Source organism: Benincasa hispida, chromosome 1 (genome assembly GCF_009727055.1).
Source record: "Benincasa hispida cultivar B227 chromosome 1, ASM972705v1, whole genome shotgun sequence".
NCBI classification, from domain to species: Eukaryota; Viridiplantae; Streptophyta; class Magnoliopsida; order Cucurbitales; family Cucurbitaceae; genus Benincasa; species Benincasa hispida.
Window position 1 is genome coordinate 7,957,284 of NC_052349.1, and position 16,753 is coordinate 7,974,036.

The window sequence follows — 16,753 nt, forward strand, 5'->3', positions numbered from 1 at the left end:
CATCATTCATGCATCATAGAGATATAAAAAATGTGTTTGGCCACCGAGAGGTGTGCAATAAACGGATGATGCAATCCTGGATTACTCTTGATGAAAACTTAGGGACTTGATATTGGCTTCCCCAAAACCCCTGTCTTCTCCATTCTTTTTCACTCATGTCAAAAGCTATTGATTATCGCAACATTCTCAAATCTATTCTCTATTTGTTCTTAGTTTGTTTAGATAATCATAACTTAGTCTTTATCGCATGGCTTTTCCTTTTACCATACATTGTTAGTTTTCACTGCACACATATTATCATGCAATTTATTCAGTTACAATTTCTCCGTATTCGACCTTAGATCATTCTGAGAAGCTTGTGACCTTGTTATACTTGGAAAGCCATAAGAAAACTTGTGATAGGAGTGCATATGTACATACATTAGCGTATATTTAGATTACTGCATTGTGCATTGAGCTTAAGTGTACATCAGATCACATAATCACCACAAGTTTACCATAGCAAGATTAGACCCTAACACCTACCATCTCATTAGCCCGAGAGGAGTTTCTGTGTATTGGTTGGATAATAAGCAGGTTGTTTATTAGTGGAGCGTTGATACTTAAAGAGTTAGAGGTAACTCAAGGGTAAACCGATAATTTAACCCAGTTGAAGTTACAAACACTCGTAAAGGACTAACTTCCTGTTATTGGTCTATATCCGTTGACATAGAAATATATCTATAGTGAGAAAAGTGCAATTTAGTGGAGAGTACTCATAGTTAACGAATGTTGAGTGGAGTGTACTCATAGTTAATGAATGTTGATTAACTTGGTTAATGAGTTTATGTCACACCCCGTCCCAGACTACTCTCTGAGCTTAGGAAAGGACATGATTGCAGCAATTATCATCCCTTTTGTTGACACTTACTACCTAATAACTCTTGCGGAAATAACTCTGATATCAATGTGCAAACTCATATACAGCAGATGCCTCTTAGGCCCAATTCATTAAGTTTAAAAACACAACATATTTAGAGTGATTACTTTACTAGTTTCACAAGTCCCGATGCCCAAACCCTTAGTCCCTATGTGAACAACTATAACATGTGTACAATATTTACATTAACCACCTAATAGACGGGTTACAAGATCTTTGTCCTTTAGTGGCAGAGCAGATGAAGAGCTATCTCTTGAGGATTTGACCGCTACCTAGGGGAAAGGAAAACATTTGAAAACGGGGTGAGCTTGCTAGCCCAGTGAGCGACTTAAGAAAGAACACTGATTCTCATTCAAAAGTCTCAATAAAGAGATTAAACTGAAATATAAATTTCTACAGTAACCTTGTATTACAGTATAAACATTTTCCAACCATAAAGCATATAAAGCTGTTTTTATCAGAAAACATTAAAACTGTTTCTTAGTTGAGAATAACCCTGCTGTGGTTAAATCCCAATGTCAACTACTAGTCAAGAGAGAACCCTTTCACTCAATCTCTGACTTTAACTACCTACGTGCACGTGGCCATACTAAGTACCATCATACCTTGGGTACTTTTGCTCAGATACCTTCTCAAAACTTTTCCTTCAGTATCGAGCTGCTCGGATACCTTCTCAAATGTACTTCGGTATCGAGTTGGTTGGATGCCTTCTCAAATGTCCTTCGGTATCGCGTTTCAAGTAAAATTAGTCATAAAATGACTTTCTCTTTAAAGCATGTAAAGCATAATGCATAGAAAACATGTCTTTAAAGATACTAACACATGCTTGGTGTATTTAACCACACATAAATATTTTTTCAATAAACTTTCATACATGGAATGCGTTTAAAACATAACTCATGGTTTGCTTGGAAATTACTTTGTAAAACTAGCTAGCATGAGAATAATCTTTCTTTAAAACATGATTTTTTTAAAACATTGTAAATATTTAGTCACTCACCTTGGTCGTTTAGGAACCTTTCTCTCCAGAAGTTTCTTGGTTACCTCGGGCTCCCTTTTGAACCCTAAGATCCAGATTCAATTTAAAGCTCAGATTACTTGAATTTCTAAGCCTTATCTTGAGATACTTCCTTCTGTAAACATGATCTAAAATGTCTCAGGAAGCTTACCTTAAAATCTTAGCTTAGAACTCTTTTTGGTTTGGCAAGAATCATCAAATCCTCAAGACTGGTCCAAACTTATTCGAAAGCTTCACCCTTCTGTCTCTTTCTCACTTTCTAGCTCGATTCCTTAGAGCTTCTTCTCCGACAGCCCTACCCTGAAAACTAGACTCGTGGAACTTTCAGGTGGCTTTGAAATCACTCCAAATGCATGAGTATGCTGGGAGATATCCTCGTCCTAAATTGATGCTATTTCCAGACTTCACTGTCCAACGACGTCTCCTCTTGAAGTTTATGACCGACACATGGTTTTGCTACCAACGCATGCGTTCTTTCATCAACGCATAGTTTCCTTACAATCAGCCTTCATACACTCTTCTTAATGTCCTTTGAGTTATGATTTGAAGAGAAGTCCTTGGCTCTATTTATAGGCGTGCAAAATCTCTCCAAGGCCAACACCTTCTACTTGGCCGCATGTCCAAGTCTCTTTTCCCTGCACTATCAACGCAACCTTCATGCCATCGTAATCTAAGGTGTTCTCCTCTTCCTTAGCCAACACATAATGCTTAAATTTGCATGTCTTCTTATGCATACACCTTATTTGCTTAAGGCTTAAGATTTCTCCCCAACAAGCCACATGTCCGGATGACGACCTTGAACGCGTCCATCAAATCTCATATGCGCTCATCCAAAATCAAAATGCGTTCATTCAACCTCAAATGCATTCATCCAACATCAAAATGCGTTCATTCAATCTTACCTTGTGCATCCAATTGACACAACTTGGTCACATATGCTAGATGCTCGTAAGGCTTATCTTTGGTCACATATCCTTTATAGTATCTGTCTCTTATACACATCTAGATGTGTATAAGAGACAGGCTTGGTCTCACATATCCTTTTCTCGATTAGCCATCAACAACTCGTGGCTTTCTCATCAACGCATCACTTGAGTCAAAAATCAAGGCACCGCATCCTTGGCCGCATACCTTTCTCTCCTGCATGGCTTACCTTTGGCCTATGCGCTCAACTAGGATTTTGACCACACTCTTCCAATGCATACTATTAGCCTTGTTCTATGCGCCCACATGCCCTTGGATGTCCAACGCATATAGCACATCACCAATGCATAGCAACCTTATGTACCGCAAGCCTTAGCAATGCAAGACGTTCACCATGCGTCCACTATGGCTTGTCTTATCGCCGTATAGCTCATCGTCTAGTACTACTGCCGTTAGCACCATCGCATAGCGTCTGCGCCTATCACATAACACACAGTCTACCGCATAGCTCTTGCTCATCATGTAGCTCTGATGCCCATTGTATAACGCTATCGTTTAGTGCGACTCTCCGCATTGTCTAGCGTCACACTTTACCGCACGATCGCATACTGCATCGCTTAGCTCCCGTTATTGCTACACGATTGTCCAGTTTCGCTTAAACGATTGCCTACCTCATTGTGTAGCGCTGCTTACTTACTATATGATCGTCTACCTCATCGTGTGCGCCACTCCTTTGCTACACGATCGTCCCGTGCCCATGCCTGCGCAAACTTGAGGCTGCCGCATGCTTTGCTAACCTCTCAAGACATTGGCTGCCGTATGCGTTTCTCTTGGCCATACTTTGGCCTCCTTCAATGCCCAAATAACCTCTAAAATGAGCAAGGCCAACGCATGGAACAACAATTTTCTAGCTTCCAACGCATGGGTTACACTTAGCCAATTTTTCCAAGTTTTACCCAAGAGTCAAGTTTTCAAAGTCAATTTTTTTTTCTAATTTTTCACCCTTTTCTCTACAATTACAAATCAATTTCTACATTATCCTACTCACCACACTCGTCTCAGTAGGAAACATACTTAAGTAGAGAAATTAGGGCTCAGGGTGTCACACCCCACTCCAGGTTACCCTCTTAACCTGGATGGAATGGTGACTGCAGCAGTTACCAACCCTTTTGTTGGCACTTACTGCCTAACTAACCTATTAACTTTTACTCAAACCCTGAATCCATACACATCATCAATATACCAACATATTAACTCGGAACTTAACACATTTACATTACAGGGTTTCACAGCATTGTTCATACATGAATATTACAACTTTGAGCCCCATCTAGTATACTAATCACTAGACAGACACATGTGTACTAACTAATACAGGTTTTCAATTACACTTCTTTCAACTTGTTTCTTTGAATGGTAGAGTAGCAGCGGAAAAGTATTTTGGGAACTGACCGCTACCTGAAAAGGAAAACATTTGAAAATGTGAGCTAGAAGCCTAGTGAGTGACTTAATAAAGACATAAATCTCATGCTTAAACTGAAAGCTCGAAAACATAATACTGGAACTAAAATATACCAAGCAAACGTGTACATAAAACCTTTAAAACTACTATTAAACATCATTATTCTTTAGTTGAGAACGAGCATACATCGCTCTAGCTCCCAACGTCTGTTACCGACCAAGAGACCCATACTTCGGCCTTCTTTTGTTGGTATATAGCCTAGGAGACCCATACTTCGACCTCCCTTTATCCTTAGTTGAGAGTGAACTACTAGATCTAACCCTCAACGTCAACCTTAGTCGGGGAGAACCCTTTTGCTCAATCCCTAAACATCAACCTTAGTCGGGGAGAATCCTTTTGCTCAATCCCTCAATGTCAACCTTAGTCAGGGAAAACCCTTTTGCTCAATCCCTCAACGTCAACCTTAGTCGGGGAGAACCCTTTTGCTCAATCCCTCGACGTCGTATTACCAACGTGCACGTTGTGTTTTCTATGTATCGTCAACACCTTCGGTACATTTATTCAGATAACTTCCTTACCTTCAGTATCTGGCTTACTTAAGCTATCAAGTTCTTGAAGAGCATTAAAAGAATAGTTTTCAAATATGGCATAGAAAACTCTTTAGGATACCTTCCTTATCTTTAGTATCCCTTTTCATTTTGTTAAGGAATACGAACGCATGTACTTTGACAACCTTAGGTATTTAAAACATAGTACATCAAGCTTCATTCAACCTTAGCTTTAACCCTAACGCTTGCTTCATACTTTGTGAAATAAGTTGGCTTAAAACATACTGAACCAACTTGTAAAAACCACTAGCATGTGTTAGACATGGAAAAATACTTGGAAAACCCATACACTAGTAAACATCATGAAAATGGAGCTACTAAAACATGCTGAAAGTATTTGGACAAGATAACATATTTAAATCGTGTCAATTTCCGTGGAAAACATGCTTTACTTAGCATGAGAAATAGCTTCAAACATATGTTGCTTGGCACTTCATTTGAACACTTAGCATGAGAAATATCTTCTAAGAAGTCATACTTAGAATTCTTAGCAAAATATCTCAAATAGTTCATTTACTAATGGAACTTCCATCATCAAAGACAACTTTACTAGCGAGATACTCATCATGAGTGGATTCTTCTCATGAGCGAGATTCTTCATCATAGCGATACTCACCTTTCCAGCGAGATTCAGCCCAATTTCTAGCGAGATTTCCTTCTAGAACGAGATCCTCATCACAAAATTAGCGAGATCCTCAGCACAAAATTAACGAGATTTCCTTCATAAGCGAGATCCTCATTCTCCATATGAGCTGTTTACTTGTTCTTCCCAAGCAGTTGTCTGCTTATGCACAGCTTCTCTGTTACAACTTCAAAAATTCATAACTCAAAATCCAGACCTCTTTTGAAGGAACTTCCTTCTACAAACTTGTTTAGAATTGAGTTAATTAAAATTTCAGCCAAAAATTCCTTATATTTGGCCTGAAGCTTCCAATCTTCACCTCGGGCCCTGATTAATTCGAGATTCTGCCTCTTCTGCAAATTCTCCACTTTTTTTCTTCTCCTCTTGCAATCTTTCTCCGGCAAGACAACCTCGAAAACGATTCTCCCAACTTTTAAATTGCACCGCTTTCATTAAATTTTCTCTTGTCAATTGCCGAAACCATGCTTTTGAAATTCCTTTTCCCTTTTAATCTTCCTGCCGCCTCCCGAATTCAAGGATTAACCGCCACGTGCCAAACTAATAAGCGAGTTTCCTTATTTAACATGTTTTTCCTTTCCTTTCTCAACAACTCCTATAAATAACTTGAATTTTCACTTATTAGATATTTAATATATCATTCTTTTGGCTAAACAGACTTGTTTAGAAAACTTAGAATTCGGGGTTTACACTTAACTACACAAGAACTTATTTCTTCTTGCTTCCATCCTCTATCCCTCCTAAACTATGGGTTCATTTAACTCACTAGAAGACATCACATTACTTACTCTTACTTAAAGTAATTAGGGTTCGGGTTTTACACAGGGTTCACAGTTTAGCTATTTAATCTCATATTGTTAGAACTTCTGATCTCTAGGTCCATCAGGTTCTCTTGTTAGCTCACTAAAGAATATTAAAGAGGAATGATTTGAATTATTCAAATTAATTTGAGGAAATTGTATATTAATATGATTAATTGTAATTGATTATAGATGTGATCTATAATTCAAATTAAGTTGGAAAGAAACATTTAAATGAGATTCAAATAATTAATTCAAGTAAATTAGATTCACAAGAAATTAATTAATAAATAGAGAGATGTTGCACGTAGGCATACGATGTTTATGATAATTAAATATATATAGTTAAATTAGATTTAATGTATAAATAGTTATTTAATCAATGTGCTAATTAATTAAATATGTGTTATTTAATTAATTGTGCATAAAGAAAAATTGAAAAAATACTTGGAAAAGGGGGTCAACCATTCTCTATATAAAATCTTTCTTATGACCCTTTTGGTAAAACATTCATTGTGAAAATTTTTTCCTAAGCCACAAAAAGAAATCCTCTCTACTCTCCCAAAGGTTTTTCCTCCTCACCCTCTTCCAATAGTTGGACATCACCTATCCTTCTATTAGAAACCTTGAGAATAATAGGTCATTTCCTCCTCATTTTGACGATTTGACCATGTTTGGAATACCTAGAGAAAAAATGTTTTTCAAAAAAGTCATTTTTATGATTTTTTTTAAAAACGCTTAAAAACTAGTCATTTTTAATTGTATAATAATAGTATAAGTGTATCAAATATGTATCAATAGTGTATCAAGTATATCGTGCATATTAGTAGTGTATCAAGTGAATCACGTGAGTTGATTTTTTTTTTTAATTTTTTATTTTACTATTTTTACAAAAATAATAAATCTGTGTTATGAGTCAAAATTTTTAAACTTATTTTATCAAATCTACAAGGAGCCTTAAATGAAAAGTAAATATGCATGTAAGAAAACAACGTCAATCTCTTTTACATTTTTTTTTAAATATGGAAAATTCTAGAAGATCGATCTCTCAAGTCACTTTAGTTAATTTTATGTCTAACCTTTTTTAAATATTTAGAATTAGAAAGAAAATGGTAAAAAGGTGAAGGGCATGATTGTCTAATATTCTAGCATCTCTGAGAATTTTCAAGTCATAAAAGATACAAATTCAACACAAAAATGATTCACATTCTTTTAAGTTTTAAATTATTTTTTGTATTACTAAATTTATATGCATCGGTATTTTTTTTTTTTTTTTAAAAAAAACTTTAAGTCTTTTAAGAAAAATCTCAAGTCACTTGAGTTAATTTTATGTTCTATTTTCATTTTAACCAAAAATTGAGTTCAGGGATTCTATGAAAATCAATTTAATCAAAACTTACTAATCAAATCGAAACTGATAGTCAAATCAAACTAAATATAAACAACCCTCACACAAAGTAAAAAGAAGCATTTAAAAAGTTTGTCGTTAAAAAAAACATTTACCTCTTTTATAAAAGTAATAATTTAACACGTAAACTATATAGTATGCAATAATTTAGTTTACGTATTTCTAAATTTGTAATAGTTTTATCATTAAACTTTAGTATAAAATAATTTACCTTTTATATTTTTAAATTTGTAACAATTAAATTCCTACTTCGAAGAATGTAATCAAAACTAAGTGTCAATCATTCTATTGTACAATAATTTAGTTTTTGTGACTTATAAAAATGTTTTAATCTTTCACAATTTTGTAGAGTATTAAAACAAAATTGTTACCTATTAAATTTTAGAGAATATTATTATAAAATTAGAAATACAAAAATTTAATCACTCTAACGTTTTTTTTTTCTTGAAGATGTCACTCTAAATTAGAGTGAGCATGATAACTCGAAAACCGACTATTCAAATGTGGTTGGTCGAAGAAGAGGAAGGATCAGTGAACATCGGTTTGGAAAAAAAAATTAAACCGACAATATTTGTACTAGTTGATCGACCATTGGTTGATATTCTTTGTTAATCGAAATTGATTTAAACATTTTCTAAATTGATCATAGTGGATTGAACCATTGTTTAAAAGGACTCTACAATTATTGAGGATATGCAGAGTCAAAAGTGGCTGTATCAATTGAGGAATTGCTTGCCCACGTGTGTAAGGAGTTAAGGCACGTTTGGAATTAATGCAAAGGCAAAATGGGCTACATAAAAATCAACATGGACACAAAAAAGAAAGAAAAATGCGTAAGCCTTACGTTTGACTTGACATCACTACTCCTTCCATTCACATGCCAAATTTCATTATTTAAGCACATATATACCATTTTTAAAGATGGAAGGTTTAATCTCCCGCTCCGTAATTGTTGTATTAAAAAAAAGTATACGTGGTCACATGACATTAATTATTGTATTAAATAATTTCCCCTTTTCTAACTTTTTTTTTTTTTTTTTTTTTTGTTCTTTTCGTAATAATGCATCTTCTTTCACACTTTACTTTGCTATATGACACTTTTGTTTCTTCTTTTTTTAAAAAATATATTTTTAGTTAAATCACAAGTTTAGTACTTCCCATAATTTATTCATTTTTACCATGCCATTATTATTATTATTATTATTATTATTATTATTATTATAGTTATAATTATAATTATAGATTTAGCAAAGTTAAATGGTGTTAGTGAAAAGGGACCATGGAATGAGGTAAACAAAAATTAAATCACATACAATAAGAAAGGAAATGGTTAATGTCCCTCAACTCTCTCTTTACCAGTAAACAGTTCAAAGCTCAATGAATAAATAAATAAACAGATTAAGCAAAAAGGTTAATAATCATTTAATAAAAGAATACCTGCTTTTTCTTTTTCTTTTTTTTTTTTTTTAATTATATATATATATAGATAAAAGTTTTTTAAGACGTCAATTTTGACGTCAGTGGCAACTCAATAATGCATGGGGTTGCTCCATCCAAGAGACTTCATTTTGGAGCTAGAAAGAGGGTATATAGTCAATAAGGTAAGGCCATGATTGGCTTTGGCTAATCTTTTTTTGGTTCAATAATGTCAACTTATTTATGCACCTTTTACAATTTCCACGTTACAAAGTTCTATTTTTACGAATTAATCCAAATTTACAGAAAAAAGAGAGGGCATTTTTAGTCTTTAAACCTCAATAATTTAATTTAAAACTCTATTACTAATAATAAAGAGTGGACGGTACAAATATGAGTGCAGTTCCAAATACACGATAGTATTATTGATACTTTAACTTTACAAACTTTGAAATCCCAACAAAATATTTTGACACAGTTTGATTTAAGGTTTTATAGATTTCCAAGAATTAAGGATGCTTGGAAATAATGAGATTGATGAAAATCAAGAATGTTTGTGTTTGATTGTACATGAGAATGCTATCGTAATTTTATGGAAATAAATTTAATTTGTAAAATTAATCAGGTAAACTCTATAAAATTAATTATTTGACAATCATATAATAACATCAATTATTAGTATTTCTAAAATATGAGTAATTTATAATTAAAGTTACATGATTACATAATTTGATATCGATTTGATGAATTTATATAATTATGATGTATTAATTAATAAAATAATTAATGAGTTCGAATTAATGATAAATTAATTATAATTATTAAATAATAAATTCATAGTATATTAATCATTATGATCATTAATTAATTACAAATATAATTAATTATGTTAATTGAAAAATAAGTTTGTGTATATATAAACTAATTTTGTTAAACTCAAATAAAAATTAAGTATATATTAAAATGTTTATATATATATATAGATATATGTATTTAAATTAATTAATTTATTAAAATTTAAGCAGTTAAATTTATACATTATAATTAAAATTTAATATAAATTTATAAACTATAAATTAAATTTTTATTATAATGGATATAGGAGATTAGCTTATTTCTATGTGTAATTCTATAAAACTTGTAACAAATGAGAGGATGGGTTACCCCATTACAACTCTTATTCCCATCTTTAAAAAAAAAAAAAATGTAAAGAAAAGCATAAGCGTTACGTTTGAAATGACATCAGCAGCCCCACCATGCCCAAATTCATTAATTGGACATTCTAGAGATGCGTTATGTTGATTTCATTATGTGCCACTTTTTCAAATAATCTAAGATTCAATTTTAATTAAATTACCCACTTTATCAAAATGATTTCTACTTAATCCAATAAAATAATCAAACTTCCATCCAATGATCATTCTTCTTTCAACTTTCCATCCTTCTCTGCCTCTGGTTCTGCCTCCTATATATTTCCCCGGTTTTCCTGTTTTTTCATTCACTCATTTTCAATTTCACTTTCTCCTTCTCTACTTTTGCTTGCATTGCCAACCATTAACCAGAACCACCAACCCCTCCGCCATGGAAGCTCCGTCGTCCATCCCTCACTTGGCCATTTTACCAAGCCCCGGAATGGGCCATCTGATTCCTCTCATCGAATTCGCCAAGCGCCTCCTCTCCCACCACCGTTTAACTTTCACTTTCATAATCCCTTCCGATGGTCCCCCGTCTCAGCCTCAACGAGCCCTCCTCAGTTCCCTCCCCTCCGGCATTCATCACCTCTTCCTTCCCCCCGTCAGCTTCGACGATCTCCCCGCCGCCTCCAAAATTGAAACCATCATCACTCTCACCATTTCTCGCTCTCTCCCATCCCTTCGAAACGTATTCAAATCCATGCTCTCTCACTCCAACCTCGTCGGCTTGGTCGTCGATCTTTTTGGCACCGATGCCTTCGATTTAGCCAGAGAATTCAATATTTCCTCTTACATGTTCTTCCCCTCCACCGCCATGCTTCTCTCCTTTGCTCTGTTTTTACCCAAACTCGATCAATCCGTCGTCGGCGAGTTCCGCGACCTCCCCGACCCAATCAAGATCCCGGGATGTATTCCGATTCAAGGCAAAGATTTATTGGACCCAGTTCAAGATCGGAAGAACGAAGCCTATAAGTGGACGCTTCATAACGCGAAGAGGTATGCTTTAGCAGATGGGATTTTTCTCAACAGCTTCCCGGAATTGGAGCCCGGAGCTATAAATTATCTGCGGAAGGAGGAAGCAGGGAAGCCCCCCGTTTACCCAATTGGGCCATTGGTGAAAATCGACGCAAATGAGAATGAAGAAAGGGCAGAGTGTTTGAAATGGCTAGACGAACAACCACATGGGTCTGTTCTGTTTGTGTCATTTGGAAGCGGGGGAACTCTGTCGAGCGATCAAATCGACGAATTGGCGTTGGGATTGGAGATGAGTAGACAAAGATTCATATGGGTGGTTAGAAGTCCTTCCGATAAGATCGCAAACGCCACCTATTTCAGCGTCCACAGTCAGAGTGATCCATTGGATTTTTTACCGGAAGGGTTTGTAGAAAGGACGAAGAAGAGGGGACTGGTGGTGCCGTCGTGGGCGCCACAGGCTCAAATTCTGAGCCACAGCTCGACGGGTGGGTTTTTAACGCACTGTGGATGGAATTCAACATTAGAGAGTGTGGTAAATGGGATTCCTCTGATTGCTTGGCCGCTGTACGCAGAACAGAGAATGAACGCTGTGATGTTAACAGAGGAGATTAAAGTGGCGTTAAGGCCAAAAATGAATGAGAAAAAGGGGATAGTGGAGAAGGAAGAGATATCGAAAGTGGTGAAATCGGTGTTAGAAGGAGAGGAAGGGAAGAAACTGCGTCGGAAAATGAAGGAATTGAAAGAAGCTGCAGAAAGAGCGGTTGGAGAAGATGGATCGTCTAGTAAGATAGTGAGTGGTTTGGTGAACAAGTGGAAAGCCAACATTTCCAGTTAGAAATTAGAAAATACTCTTTTTAAATTTAATCCTCTGCCGCAGTGAATTTTATTCCCAATTTTACTGTTAATTTGTGTATTTGTACAAAACAAAAGCACTTGTTTGTTTTGCCTCCTCGATAATAAAAGCATTCCTTGATTTCTAAAATTCTCATCTTCATTACTTCGTGTCACTCTGTTTTTTTATTATTTTTTTTTTTAAGAAAAATACATTTTTGTTTTTAGGTTTCAAAATCTTTCAATTTATTCACGTTTAGTTAGGTAGATAGAACAATCAGAGATAAAGTTTAAACCCTATACTACTTTTGAGTTTGATTTTCTAATGTTATGAAGATTTTTTTTTTTTTTTTTAAATTCAAAGTAAAAATTTTTCTAATAGTCTCTGGCCATTAATAATTATTAATTTACTAAATGTGAACTGATATAGTTGAAATAATAAAAAAATACAAAATTATTTTTCCTTCTAGTCTCTAGCCGATTTTAAGGGTCGGGTTGGATTGGATTAGATTGGAGACCCATTCGTGTCATTCGGGTAGCCAACCGGATCTGATTTTGAAAATCCCCTAACCTAACCCACATATATCCCTTATAATAGGATAATCTAAAAAAAATAAGTTGTAACTGTTTTTTCAAAACAGTTGTTATAGGAGATGCTAACACTTTCCTACACCTAATCAACTTCTGAACCTTAAATCTAGTTTTACATACGGTTTTTATTTTAAAAGGAGTAACCACACACTTCAAATATGATTAGTGGTGATTTTAAACCTCTCACTTCGAAAGCAACTTTGAAATGATTTAAATCTAATCACATATTAAAAAAAAGGAAAGAATTAAAGGCCCGTTTCAATTGACTTAAGAATTGATTTAAACACTTTTGATAAAAATTGATTAAAATACACTTGAAAAAACTATGTTGAGTTATTGGTAAACACTCCATTTTTTTTTCTAAAAATGAGTTATTTTTAAAATTAAACACTTGAAATGTAATTCAAACACACCCAAATTATATCCATGAACTCTCCGTTCACTTGACAATGACTTTCTTTTGCTAAACAAATGCCCTAAACAATTTAAATTAAAGATCACTTTATTGAAATTAAATAAATAAATAGGTTGTTTTTAAATATAGAAAAATAAACCAAAATATTTACAAGATATAGTAAAATTTTAGATGATAGATACTGATAGACTTCTATCCGTGTCTATAATATCACTAATAGAAGTCTATCAATGTCTATCATTGTTAGTTCTAAAATTTTACTATATTTTGTAAATATTTTCAACCGTTTTACCATTTAAATAATTTTCCTAAATAAATAGATTAAACAAAAAGTAAAGAAGAAAAAAAAAAAAAAAGGTAAAATGTCCAGTTAAGAAATGTTTTAAATTAGAAAGAAAAATCTAGAACCTTCTAGTAGATGAAGGGTTTTCCTTTTTTTTCCTTAATATTATTATTATTATTATTATTTTCTAGTAGTCACTCAATATTGTTGTGGTTGCTCATATTTGGAGTTAGAAAGAGTATGGTGAAGAAGGTAACATTAAGGTTAAAAATATCGATGTCAAATATCAAGATTTCAGTATTATGAAAATATCGATATCAATAAAAGTTTCAGAAAAAATTATGGAAATTGATAGAAATTGTTATAGTTAATTAATGGAACTTTGATTATGACTTTATTAAATTATAATTGAGAATTTTTAATCACAATTTCTATAAAGTAAGACAACGTATAGATAATGTCGGTGTAGATATTAATGCGAGAGTAGGAATTTAAAAAATAAATAGAAAATAATTATAAAATAATATAAGTTTAGGAATATTTTAAAGTGAAATTATGTGAAAATTATGAAAGTATTAGATGATTAAAGAAAAAACTCACATCAATTCAATTTTAAGGCAAAATGAAGTGAAAATTTTATGAAGTTTGAATGAGGTAAAAAATAAACATATATTACTTTTTGTGCTTTTTTCAAATTCAATTTCTTTAAAAATGAAAATTTTGGGTAAAAATAAAGTTAAAAAATTGAGAAAAGATGGAAAGTAGAAAAAGCAACACATAAAAAAAGCTTAATCATTTGTCAAAAATGATATTGAGATGTGAAACTATAGAACCGTGTGTAATTAGGACAATAAAATTGAAAAACTTGAAATGAGCTAACGTAGTTAGTTAAAAGAAATCAAAATTTTCTCGAAATGTCGAAATTTCTCGAAATTTTTTCAAATATAAAATTTTTGTCGAAATGGGGAATCAAAATATTATATAAATATTCTCAAAATTTTGAGAAATCTCGATATTTGTCGAAATTGGGGAAAAACAAAATTTTCCCCCATTAAAATTCTGAGGCCATCGAATCGAAATTTTAAACGCTAATATTTTAGATTCTGTTCGTTAACTATTTTGTTTTTTGTTTTTATTTTTGAAAATTAAGTTTAAGGATACTACTTCCACATCCAAATTTCTTTTTTTATTATCTACTTTTCATCAATAATTTAAAAACCAAGCCAATTTTGAGAACTAAAAAAACAATAAAAAGCTTTCAAAAAGTGGTTTTTGCTTATGGAATTTGCCTAAAAATTCAACTACTATACTTAAGAAAGATATAAATCATTATGAAAAATGTAGATGAAATAGTTTTAATTTTTAAAAACAAAACAAAAAATCAAATAGTTATCCGACCGTCCTTAATTTCTCTTTAAAAACTCCCCCACCTCACTCAAAGTTTAACAATGTCAGCTTATTTTGGGACCTTTTACAATTTTCTTTTATAAAAACTACATCAGGATTTTTTCGAGTCCTAAGAGTTACAAATTCAACATAAACATGATTATTATTCTTTTAAGTTTTAAATTATTTTTCTATTACTAAATATATGCATTGGTATTAAAAGGAAAAAAAAAAAAAAAAAAAAAACATCGATGCACACACAGAAAATACAGAAACCAAGTAACTAGGAAAGTTGAAACTAATGTCTAAATACAACCTTTTTTTTTTAAGGCTAGCAAGAGGATTAACGAATTTTAACTTTTTATTTATAAAAATAGTAAATCAACCTTTCATTAGTGAAAATAATAAAATAAATTTTTTAAAAAATAAACGAATTTATAAAAATCTAAACTACCCAACCATAAAAATGAGATTGCAATTAACTTATTAAAAAATATTCGTAATTACACTATAATTAAAACAAATATCTAGAGAATATTGGTGTCTTCCTTAGCGAGGCTCTGAGCACCGCACCAATCTCTTCTCACACATTTTCTTGTTCTAGACTCAAAATATTAGTTTAAAAATTGAGAGGTAGACTGAATAAAGACTTTATCTAAATAACTGTATTCATGAAGAAACGAACCAATTAAAATTGGAGTATGAAAATCTCAATTAAAAATGGTAAACTAAAATTACTAATCAATTATCATGTGATGTTGATATCAACTGTGGAGATCTCATGAACAGAAGAGAAACAAATAATATTCAAGATGGTACATTATTCTTTGATCGAATCTATCAAGGTAAGAATCACTTTGGAAAGAAGACACTTTGCGACTTGAACTCTTAGTCAAAGGTCATAAATCGAGCCTTTCATCTACACACTAGTGGATTTGATCGATTAAGTCAAGCCTCCAAAGTAGACTTGTCGTCGATTGAAAACAAAAAATAAAATCAGTAAAAAAAGATAAAAAAATTGAAAAATTAGATAAAATAGAATTTGAAATTGAAGATAAGATCAAATATGATATTTAAAAAAAATTACATTTGACTTTTAAAATTTGAAAAGTGTAGGGAGATAATTTAGGAGAAAATCAGTATACATGCTAACAAATTTACAAAGGGTAGAATCATATGGTGAAACTGAAAATCAGGGTATTTTAGGGTTAAAAAAAGTGGGAACACGTGAAGTAGTGCATTTGCTATAAATTTGATGAAATTTCTGTTTTATTATTCTTCCCAACGGAATCTTTAAAAAAATATGATTCAAAATTTTAAAATAAGACTAATTAATAAAAATGAGACTTTTTTGAATATTTCACGTTTAAAACAAAATTATAATAAAGATAATCATAAAAACAATTTAAAAAACGTATGATTAATAGAAAATTTAATATAAATATAAAAAGTTAATTCGTTGAGATACATATAAATTATTATCAAATTAAATCACGAAATTTATGCCAGATTTTCATATAGAAAGAGGTGCTTAGTTCCTGGTGAAAATCTCATAGAAAATCAATAGAGTCTGCATTATAAATTTGATAAATTAATTACAATATAATTAAGAAAGATGCAGAATTAATTGAAGTGGAATTAAAAAGGCTTGTGAGGGTATTTTAAGATTATCGAAAAACTGACCCACATATGTGTCTCATGTAATTTGTTATATTTCGAAAGAATTATGTGGTTTGCTATTTCTCCAAATGAAAATGTAATTAGTGCTATATACCTGATTTCCCCTTTTTTTACTCAAAACGTTGGGTTGTGATTGCAGATTTCCTTATATGAGACCCAAAACACTAAGTGTATTTCTAAAACAAAGAAGCCCAAAAAGCAAAT

The 16,753-nt window shown here is 32.4% G+C and overlaps 1 protein-coding gene across 1 annotated transcript; it reads left to right on the forward strand.

The window, feature by feature from the left end:
• Nucleotides 1-10,628: 10,628 nt before the first annotated feature.
• LOC120092779 (hydroquinone glucosyltransferase-like) lies at nucleotides 10,629-12,345 on the forward strand. The gene has a single exon (XM_039050984.1). It carries the CDS (start codon nucleotides 10,777-10,779, stop codon nucleotides 12,196-12,198), a length of 1,422 nt encoding a protein of 473 aa, XP_038906912.1. The 5' UTR covers nucleotides 10,629-10,776; the 3' UTR covers nucleotides 12,199-12,345.
• Nucleotides 12,346-16,753: the final 4,408 nt, after the last annotated feature.

What these genes read in the sequence shown, in the direction of transcription:
- LOC120092779 (XM_039050984.1), top strand. Translation starts at nt 10,777, where the DNA reads ATGGAAGCTCCGTCGTCCATCCCTCACTTGGCCATTTTACCAAGCCCC.